This window comes from Tachyglossus aculeatus, unplaced genomic scaffold (assembly GCF_015852505.1).
Source record: "Tachyglossus aculeatus isolate mTacAcu1 unplaced genomic scaffold, mTacAcu1.pri scaffold_114_arrow_ctg1, whole genome shotgun sequence".
NCBI classification, from domain to species: domain Eukaryota; kingdom Metazoa; phylum Chordata; class Mammalia; order Monotremata; family Tachyglossidae; genus Tachyglossus; species Tachyglossus aculeatus.
The window spans coordinates 877,589-888,460 of record NW_024044846.1 but is presented as its reverse complement, the minus strand read 5'-3'; the positions used below and the strand labels follow the sequence as shown (position 1 = coordinate 888,460).

Below are 10,872 nucleotides of genomic sequence, written 5' to 3'. Positions count from 1 at the left end.
AGCTAGCTTGGCAGATGTGCAGAGGGGCGGCATTCCAGGACAGGGGGATGACGTAGGCCGGGGGTCGACGGCAGGACAGGCGAGAACGAGGCACAGTGAGGAGATTAGCGGCAGAGGAGCAGAGAGTGTGGGCTGGGCTGTAGAAGGAGAGAAGGGAGGTGAGGTAGGAGGGGGTGAGGTGATGGAGAGCCTTGAAGCCGAGGGTGAGGAGTTTTTGCCTGATGCGTAGGTTGATTGATAGCCACTGGAGATTTTTGCGGAGGGGAGTAACATGCCCATAACATTTCTGCACAAAGACGATCCGGGCAGCAGCGTGAAGTATGGATTGAAGTGAGGAGAGGCAGGAGGACGGGAGATCAGAGAGGAGGCTGATGCAGTAATCCAGTCAGGGTAGGATGAGAGATTGAACGAGCAGGGTAGCGGTTTGGAATGAAAGGATCTTGGCGATACTGCGGAGGTGAGACCGGCAGGTATTGGTGACAGATTGGATGTGAGGTGTGAACGAAAAAGCAGAGTCTAGGATGACACCAAGGTTGAGGGCTTGTGAGACGGTAAGGATGGTAGTGCCGTCAAAAGTGATGGAAAAGTCAGGGGGAGGGCGGGGTTTGAGAGGGAAGATAGGAGTTCTGTCTTGGACATGTTGCGTTTTAGATGGCGGGCAGACATCCAGATGGAGATGTCCTGAAGGCAGGAGGAGATACGAGCCTGGAGGGAGGGAGAGAGAGCAGGGGCAGAGATGTAGGTTTGGGTGTCATCAGTGTAGAGATGATAGTTGAAGCCGTTGGAGCGAATGAGTTCACCAAGGAACTGAGTGTAGATAGAGAACAGAAGGGGACCAAGAACGGACCCTTGAGGAACCCCTACAGTAGGGGGATGGGGGGGAGGAAGAGTCCGCAAAAGAGACTGAGAATGAATGGCCGGAGAGATAAGAGGAGAACCAGGAGAGGACAGAGTATGTGAAGCCAAGTTTAGATAGCGTGTTGAGGAGAAGGGGGTGGTCCACACTGTCGAAGGCAGCTGAGCGGTCGAGGAGGATTAAGATAGAGTAGGAGCCGTTGGATTTGGCAAGGAAGAGGTCATTGGTGACCTTTGAGAGGGCAGTTTCTGTGGAATGTAGGGAATGGAAGCCAGATTGGAGGGGGTCGAGGAGAGAGTTGGCATTGAGGAATTCGAAGCAGCATGTGTAGACGACTCGTTCAAGGAGGTTGGAAAGGAATGGTAGGAGGGAGATAGAGCGATAACTAGAAGGTGAGGTGAGGTCAAGAGGGTTTTTTTAAGGATGAGAGTGACGTGGGCATGTTTCAAGGAAGAGGGGAAGGAACCAGTGGAGAGTGAGTGGTTGAAGATGGAAGTTAAAGTCAGAAACTTTAACTGTGTATCTTCATTCCTTATTTAGAAACCTCTCCAGATTTTAGGTACTTCTTTCCCATCTCCTTCCAGCTATGTGTAGTGTGTTTTCTTAGGTTTCTACAGGGAATGATAATAATGATTCTGGAATTTGTTAAGTGTCCATTGTGTGCCAGGCACTTTACTAAGCCCTGGGGTGGATACAAGAAAATTGGGTAGGACAGAGTCTCTGTCCAACATGGGGCTCACAGTCCCAATCCCCGTTTTACAGATGAGGAAACTGAGGCACAGAAAAGTGAAGTGACTAGCCCCAGGTCACCCAATAGACAGGTAGCAGAGCTGGGATTAGAACCCACTAACTTTTGGCTCCCCAGCCTGTGCTCAATCCACTACTCCATGTTGCTTCTCAACCCACCTGCTACTAGAATTTGGAGTCTGTTTCCTGGATGGACACTGCTACCTACTCTAATTTACCAAAAAAAATCCCACCCAAAGTGCCCCCAAACAGTAGCATTATTCATAGTGTCTTTGTCTTAGTGTTCTATTAGACCAGTTATATACATATATATATATATATATATATATATCAGTGAAGGGTATCTCTGACCAGAGGGATAATATAATAATTTAATGCCTGAGATGGTGCATGGAGAAGATGTTCATGCCTCTTTGTTTACGATATTGGTTAAGTGCTTACTATGTGTCAAGCACTGTTCTAAGTGCTGGAGTAGATACAAGGTAATCAGGTTGTCCCACATGTGGCTCACAGTCTTTATTCCCACTTTAAAGATGAGGTAACAGAGTCACAGAGACGTTAATTGACTTGCATAAGTTCACACAGCAGACAAGTGGCAGAGCCAGCATTAGAATGACTCCTCTGACTCCCAAGCCCGTGCTCTTTCCACTAAGCCAACGTACCTCAGGATAATTTCAAATGGAGTCTTCTGCTGTTCCCCAAGTCCAGCTGGGTCTTAAGGTGGGTGGGATGGGTTGGAGAGGTCTTAAATAATAACAATAATGATAACGTTTATTAAGCCCTTACTATGTGCAAAGCACTGTTCCAAGCACTGGGGAGGTTACAAGGTGATCGGGTTGTCCCGCAGGGGGCTCACAGTCTTAATTCCCATTTTACAGATGAGATAACTGAGGCACAAAAAAGTTAAGTGACTTGCCCACAGTCACATAGCTGGCAATTGGCAGAGCTGGGATTTGAACACATGACCTCTGACTCCACATTCCGGCAACTTTCCACTGAGCCACACTGCTTATCCCCTAAAAAAGAGCAGTTTAGGTTGTTAGCCCTTTGAGGGTCAATCATGCTATTTGCAAAATTGCACCCAGTTTCCCAGAGGGACAAGTGCTGAGGACATTGCTGAATTCTTCAGTTTCTCTGCACGTTCTCTCCCCCTGAGGGAAGCTTTGAGATGACAAATCAATGTACTCTAACTGCAAGGAGAGGAAAAACATACAAACAAGAATTATAGAAAACTGGGGTGGACTCATCAGTGTTCAATCACTATCTGACTCTCACCAGTTAAACTCAGTCCCAAGCTGCCAAGTGAATGTCCCTTTTAGACTTCTCTGATGCTTCTGGAAAACTAACCAGGCCTATTTTCTCCTGAAGGAAGATCATCTGGCTCCATGTCCTACCTACTATCACACAGTAGGGGTCAATGAGTGGGGAGAGGTGGCAAGGGCAAAAGAGTGTGGATGAATCAGAAACTGAGGAGCATCAGTTAATCAGAAAGTTTTATTGAGCGCTTACTAGGTGTGGAGCACTGTCTTAAGCAATTGAGAAACTACAATACAACAGATTTGGTAGATGTGATGCCTGTGTTTCAGTTCCTGTGCTTCAGTTCCCTCATCTGCAAAATGGGGATTCACTTCCTGTTCTCCCTCCTACTTCGACTGAGAGGCCCATGTGGGACCTGGTCAGCGCTTATTACAGTGTCTGGAACACAATAAACGCTTAGCAAATACCAGAATTATTATTATTATTGTTACCTCGTACCTACACTAGAACATAGTACAGTGCTTGACACATACTAAGCACTTAACAATTACTGCCATTATAATTACTATTACAATACGACCAAGTTGGTAGACACTTTCCTTGCTCACAAAGACCTTGCACACCTCAATGATGTCATAGGAGCCCACTGGCTCAGTGGAAACAGCCTGGGCTTTGGAGTTAGAGGTCATGGGTTCAAATCCCGGCTCCGCCACTTGTCAGCTGGGTGACTTTGGGCAAGTCACTTCTCTTCTCTGTGCCTCGGTTACCTCATCTGTAAAATGGGGATTAAGACTGTGAGCCCCCCGTGGGATAACCTGATCACCTTGGTACCTCCCCAGCGCTTAGAACAGTGCTTTGCACATAGTAAACGCTTAATAAATACCACCATTATTCTTCTTATTATTATTATTATTGTTAGGAAGGCTCAGCTGAATGGCAATTGACTAGAAAAAGGACATTATTTTCATGGACAAAATGTGTAAGAGAGAGCCTCTCAATATCACACTCATGGATGCAGACTCTTCCATGATAGGACAATATTGGACCGTAAGGCCAAGGACAGGCATGGAAAAGTGAGATCACATTAGAAAAAGAAATAATTTGAGAAGTATTCCCTCTGTTTCACCCAAACCATCTTGCTTGAGTTCAGCAGTTAAATGTAGTAGTTTTACTGCTCACACGGATTGGTCTTCTGAGCTCCTAAATCTGCTTATTGTGACTGCGGCATTCCAAAATGTTTTCCTGGAATGGACCTACTAAGTCTCAAAGCATCAAATTCCTCTCATCTCTGTGTCTCCATGTTCTTACTCTATGAATCGGTCGATAAAACCTGCACTTATGATGCTGGCACCCATAACAATCTCTCTTCATCCCTTTCCAATAAAGAAAAAAAGCATGGCCAGTAAATCAATCAGTTATAGTTTCTGAGCACTTACTATGTGAGAACACTGAACTAAGCGCTTGAGAGAGTACAGATGGGAACAGTGCTTGGCACATAGTAAGTCCTTAACAAATATCCTCATTATTATAATACAACGGCCATGTTCCCTGCCCAAAGCGAGCTTACAGCCTAGAGGGACTGGTCCCCATGTTGTCATTTAAGGTACTGAATAAATGTTCTTGAATAATCAACTCCTTTCTCAGCTAGATTCAGTCCTTACTCACTTGTAACTAGAAGTGGCATCCTGTGATAATATGATAACAGGAAGCAGCGTGGCGTGGTGGAAAGAGTACAGGTCTGGGAGTCAGAGGACTTGGGTTCTTATTCCGCCTCGCCACCTGTATGCCAGGTGACCTTGGTAAAGTCACTTCACTTCTCTGCACCTCAGGTAGTTCTATTGTAAAATGAGGATTCAATACCTGTTCTTCCTACTTAGACTGTGGGCCTCATGTGAGACAGGAACTGACCTGATTGATTCATATCTATATCAGTGCTTAGACCAGTGCTTAGCAAATATCATTAAAAAATAATCCCATTTGTCCCTTCCTTTTTCTTGTTGACACCTGAAGGAAGCGGCCTATATATCTCTAATGTCCCTAGAGAACGAATATGAAAAGAGATAAGATAAAGAATCAATGAATCATATTTATTGAGCACTGACTATGTGAAGAGCCCTGTACAAACAACTTAGGAGAGTACAATATGATAGAGTTGGTAGCTATGGACAAGCTTACTTTCTAGAGGGGGAGACAGTAGAATCAAGTAGAACAATAGTTCAACAATGGAATGAAGAAATTCCTATGAATGTTCTCCTCAAAGTTATGGCCTAGAAGACAACGGTCATTGTTCTGGAGTTCAGTCATTCAGTCATATTCCATTTGGGCACTAGCTATGGCACTCTTGGTGTTCATACTGAAATTCAACCTTCAGCTAGATGTTCCACGTCTGAGCCTCAGAAGATCTGTATCTGTTCTAGAGGATGGCCGATTCAAGAAAACATCCAAAATGTTCCCTCTTGTCTCTGGAGAAACAGACATTCATATAAAGCATATTCTGCAATGAGCAATAAAACCCCTATATGACCATCTCTGCCTGATCTTCAAATATTGCTTGTCAAGGGATTTTTTGAAATACATTGGCTCCCTCAGCAGAGAGAGAGTTATTTAATATGGTTCATGTAACAGTTGGGTATTCATTGAAAAATGAGTCATTTTGCAAGGTTACTTAAGAACAATGTCAAAAGATGGTTTTTCACGTTGATCCAAATGCTTTATATTTCTAAGGAGAACTCCATGTCCCCAGAATTGAAGTACTGAAAAAGACTGATTAAAATTCATAATGTAGATGCAAACCTGAAACAAAATGTAATTTAGCTCAAAGGGAATTTCAATTTGCTGAGTGATGGTGTTAAAATTAATCAAAATGGAATACAAGTGAGCAAGTATCACAAAAGAGAAGTAAGAGTAACGGGTAATGATGAAGTATTTGGCTTTTCTGGCAAGTACATTTCATATCTAGCACAAGAAATGAGACATTTAAGACATTTCAAAGAGGATAAATACCACAAGAGTCAAAAAGTATTGCGTAAAAGAGCATTGCCACTGCAGTATACTGATAGAAACCAAAATATTAATGAGTGCCCGAAAACGAAGACCCATTACAACAGTGTCCATGTAATAATGTGGACCTGAAAGGTATCAAGAGCATAAGAACCTAAATCAGTAAATTGTATTTATTGAGCACTTACTATTTGCAGAGCACTGTACTAAGCCCTTGGGAGAGTACAAGACAACAGAACCTAAAGTTGAGACAGTGACTAAGCTCAAATGAAAACAGACCTCCTCTAATTTACAACTGGGCAAAAACCAATAACAATACTTGTCTGAAACTGTATCACTCCATAATTACAAATGTTAAATTTTCAGTTACAGGTACATGATGTACTCTAGCGGCCTGCATAGTGGATAGAGCAACAGCCTGGGAAGATCATGATTTCCCATCCCGGCTCCACCACTTCTTTTCTGTGCTATCTTGGACAACTCCCTTAACTTCTCTGTGCCTCAGTTACCTCATCTGTAAAATGGGGATTGAGACTGTGAGTCCGATGTGGAACAGGGACTGCATCCAACCTGGTTTGCTTGTATCTACCCCAGCGGTTAGTACAGTGCCTGACACATTGTAAGCCCTGAACAAACACCAATATTATTATTATTATTTGTGAAATGTATCAAAAATATGAACAATGACTGTGGATTAGGAAATACTGAGGCCTTGGTTAAAAGTGGTAATTGATCCCTTTTAATATAAGGGTAATGTGTACTTTAGTTATTAAAATTCCCATTTCCTAAACGCGAAATGCTGATTAGGATTATGGAGAGTGTAGTAGTTAGAATTAAGACTATTTTAGTAAACTGTCATCATCCTTGTACCATTGCATTCAAAAAATTGAATTGGATTTAAATTTTTTATGTATCACCGCCTGTCTAGGATAATTCCTGGGTATAGATTTAGCAGAAAAATGGACAAAATTGTAAAAAGGACTATTTGTCAAAGCTAAACATTTAGGAGATAGCTCCACTTGGCCTTAGGAAATTAGCACCATGTTTAGCAATAGGACTAATCACCACCACAATTTTCTTTCTGGAAGCAAGTCATAGCTACATTTCCAATTAATTTGGAAGTGAAACGAGTGAAGAATGGGACATTTAATAGAGATAGGATGTCAAGAAAACAAAGCAAGAAGCTCAAGAATATGCCTCAGAACGGGTGAAGACATAAGGAATTTATATCTCCTTGTGTTTCGGGTTTAAGGATGTCACTATTGCGATTTTTATTGGGCTGCCTAAGTGCGAATAACAATTTCTTCCACACTGTGGGCATATAAAGATGCTCACTTTCCCCCTTTTTGGATATTTATTAAGTGATTAGTATGTGCCAGGCACTGTTCCAAGCACTGGGGTAGATACAAGATGGTCAGGTTGGACACAGTCCGTGTTCTACATGGGGCCTATAGCTTTAAACCCCAAGCTCAGCTGGCAACTGGCCTACCACGTTCAGTTAACAAAGACTGTTTGACCATGTGCTATGGCAGAGGGCTGAAAACATAATGCCTGGAGGACAGCTCACTGACCTACCTCTTTGCAAATCTATAGCTGCAGAAAATAGGAAAGACTACTAAGAGGAGACCCTTTTATTAATGCCTCTCCATCCCTCCTTCCAGTCTACAACTTCACAGGTTTCTCTTTGACCTGCAGACAGACATTAACAGGGGATCCCATACAAGTTTATAGCTCTTTAATAATGCTTAGGATTCTATCTCTTTGTCTCAGAGGATTTCACTCTCTTTTCTTGAAGCATGTGCCAAAGTAGTTAAGCTCGGGGCTATTTGGGAGATTATCTGTGTTTCTGTCTAATCAACAGGAGCAGCCTTGGGGACACTGATGCTGAGTCGGATTCTCTGGATGTGTGCCCATGCAGGGAAGATGTATATGGGTGTGCCTGTGGGCCATGCACCTGAAGTATATAAGTAGCAGCCCCTGAACCTTGGAGAAATAGTGTGGCATGATGGATAGAACACGGGCATGGGAGTCAAAAAGTCATAGGTTCTAATCCTGGCTGTGCCACCTGTCTGCTGTGGGCCTTGGGCAAGTCACTTCACTTCTCTGGGCCTCAGTTACTTCATCTATAAAATGGGGATTAAGATTTTGAGACCTATGTGGGACGGGGACTGTGTCCAACCCAATTTGCTTGCATTCCTCCCAGCACTTAGTACAGTGCCTGGCACCTAGTAAGCATTTAACAAAAATCACTATTATTATTATTATTATTACCCCGAGTGAAAGAGCAATACGGAGGGCTGGGGGAATTTCTCGGTGCACGGATTGGGCTGCTGGCTACAGTTCTCCCTGCCTTTCAATCAATCAGTCAATGGTATTCCTTCATTCAATCATATTTATTGAGCACTTACTGTTTGCAAAGCACTTTACTAAGTGCATATTTATTGAGCACTTACTGTATACAGAGCATTGTGCTAAGTCCTACAATTGAATGAGAACACAATACAATAACAATGATGGAAATTATCTCATACCTACATTGAGCTTAAAGTCTTCCCGAAGTGAAGTAAAAGGTCATCGGTCTCCCCCTGCCTCCTTCATATTTTCAGTCTGGATAGCGCCATTATTATTAGTTTCTCTCCCCTATAAAATCTTCATCCTCTCAACTGGGCTTCTCATAAAGCTCTCCCTGTGTCTGCAAGGCCTAGCTCTTTGCAAATCCAACCATCTCAAGCCACCACTATGAGTCAAACCCTTGCTGCCTCATTTTCCCTCTATTCTCGGTCCCACTATCCCTCTGTCATGTAAGAACAAAATTTTGTTCTACTTGTTCTGGTCACTGTAGTCTCAGACCCTTTCTGTCCTTGTAGTAGTAGTAGTAGTTAGACTGTTAGCTCCACGTGGGACAGGAACTGTGTCTGATCTGATTAACTTGTACCTATTCCCCCGCTTTGTGTCAAACATTGTTTTACATAGTTACTATCTATGAAGAGCCTGGGAAAAGTCGTGAAATGTGCTGAAGTAACAATTGCCACAAAAATACAAATTGTTAACTCTGTGGTGTTTCCAGGGACAATGAATGGATCTTAAACCTGGATAGTGAAAGTGCAAAAACGGGATAGAAAAAACATTGATTTTTTTACAAAATGTGGTGTTGGAGAAGGCTTTGGTGAATGCCTTGGACTGCCCAAAAAAACAAACAAATGGATTTTGGAGCTAATTAAACCAAAGTGGTCTTTGAAAGGCTAAATGACTCGACTTGGATTAGCATATTTTGGACACATAATCAGGAGGACTAATTCTCTGGAGAAGATGCTAATACTAGGAAAAGTCCAGGGAAAACGTGGAAGAGGCAGACTGGCAGATAGATGAATAAAGACCATAACAACGATAAGTGGAAGAACTATTAGAATAGAAAATGATTGTAGATAGCCTGTCTGCCATGAAAGCCATCTCCTATGATGACTGTAAGGTCCAGCTCTTTGTATCACACTTCTTCGGAGGGACGGAGGCCATCCTTCTCATTGTGATGGCTTATGACAATTATGTGGCCATCTGCAAACCGCAGCACCATTTGATCATCATGAACAGGCAGGTGTGTGTCCTACTAGGGGGGTGGTCTGGGTAGTTGGCTTCTTTCATTCAATAACTCAAGATTCTCTTCCCATTCTGGCTGCCCTTCTATGGTCCCAATGTCATTCATCATTTTCTCTGTGACATGTACCCTGTGTTGGAACTCACCTTCACAGACACCTACGTCGTGGGCCTGTCAGTGGCTGCCAACGGTGGCCTGATCTGCACTCTCTGTTTCCTCATGTTGGTCATCTCCTACGTGGTCATCTTGAACTCCCTAAAAAGTTATGGTTCAGAGGGAAGGCACAAAGCCCTCTCCACCTGTGGCTCTCACATCATGGTCGTCATGCTGTTCTTCATTCCCTGTATCTTCACCTACAAGAGATCTGCCTCCACCTTCCCCATGGATAAAGCAGTGGCAATATTCTATGTTTTCATTACTCCCATGTTAAACACCTTGATCTACACCATGAGAAATGTAGAGGTGAAAAATGTCATGAGGAAGTTATGGAGCCAAATAATGACTTCAGGAGAGAAGTGAATCATTTTCTGAGAATTATGGTGTTCTTTTTTTTCAGTGGGAGAAGGAAGGAGCCAGCAGGTTCTTGAGGTGCTTTAAGAGAAATCACTGTGGCTTAATCTCTTCTAAAAGACCCATACTTGAAGGTTTTAATGTATTCTGAATTGTCGGAACAATGAATGTCATTTCCTATGTCTAAGTCTTCCTTCTCATTATACACATTGTTTAAAAGACTGCTTTCAGTATATTCTAGGGGTAATTGGAATCCTCTTAAGCAAAGAATAGAAAGGAAAACAGATACTTTTGGTAAGTGGAAAAGCACTCAAGATTATATACTCAATAATTGAAATCAATGTGTCCAGGATGACATAGTATTGACTTTATCCGTGAATGAGAAGGTAGATTTTTATTGGGATTTGGATAGACTTGACACAGCAGAGCCAGCATTCTGTGAGGAAGGAGGAGGAAGGAAAACCTTAGGGACCACCTTGACTTGGGAAAATCAGTAAGAATAGCCCAAGCCTGCTCAAGTGGGCCCTGCATCGGCTTTTTAATCACCAAACTAGCCACCCACCCTCTTTCAGATGAAACGAAACCGGTCTTGAATATACTCCAACACAAACATAGCTCCTGATGGACAATATTACTCTTTGACAGTGAAACCTGAAAACTATTCAGATTATTGTTGCTATACACGATGTAGAATGCTATCTGACCAACAGTAAACACAATAATAATAATTAGAAGAATAATGAAAATAATGAAAACTGTGGTATTTATTAAGTACTTACTATGTGCCAAGTGCTATACTGAGCACTGGAGTAGACACAAGATAACCTGGTTGGACAGTTTCTGTCCCATATAGGGCTCACAGTCCAAGTAGGAGGGAGAACACGTATTTAACCCCCATTTTTCAGTTGAG

At 42.7% G+C, this 10,872-nt stretch overlaps 1 protein-coding gene across 1 annotated transcript; it reads left to right on the top strand.

Moving 5' to 3' along the window:
• Positions 1 to 9,299: 9,299 nt before the first annotated feature.
• Positions 9,300 to 9,971, top strand: LOC119922603 (olfactory receptor 4C3-like). Its single transcript, XM_038742334.1, has 2 exons — positions 9,300 to 9,452; positions 9,513 to 9,971. Exons 1-2 carry the CDS (start codon positions 9,300 to 9,302, stop codon positions 9,969 to 9,971), a joined length of 612 nt encoding a protein of 203 aa, XP_038598262.1.
• Positions 9,972 to 10,872: the final 901 nt, after the last annotated feature.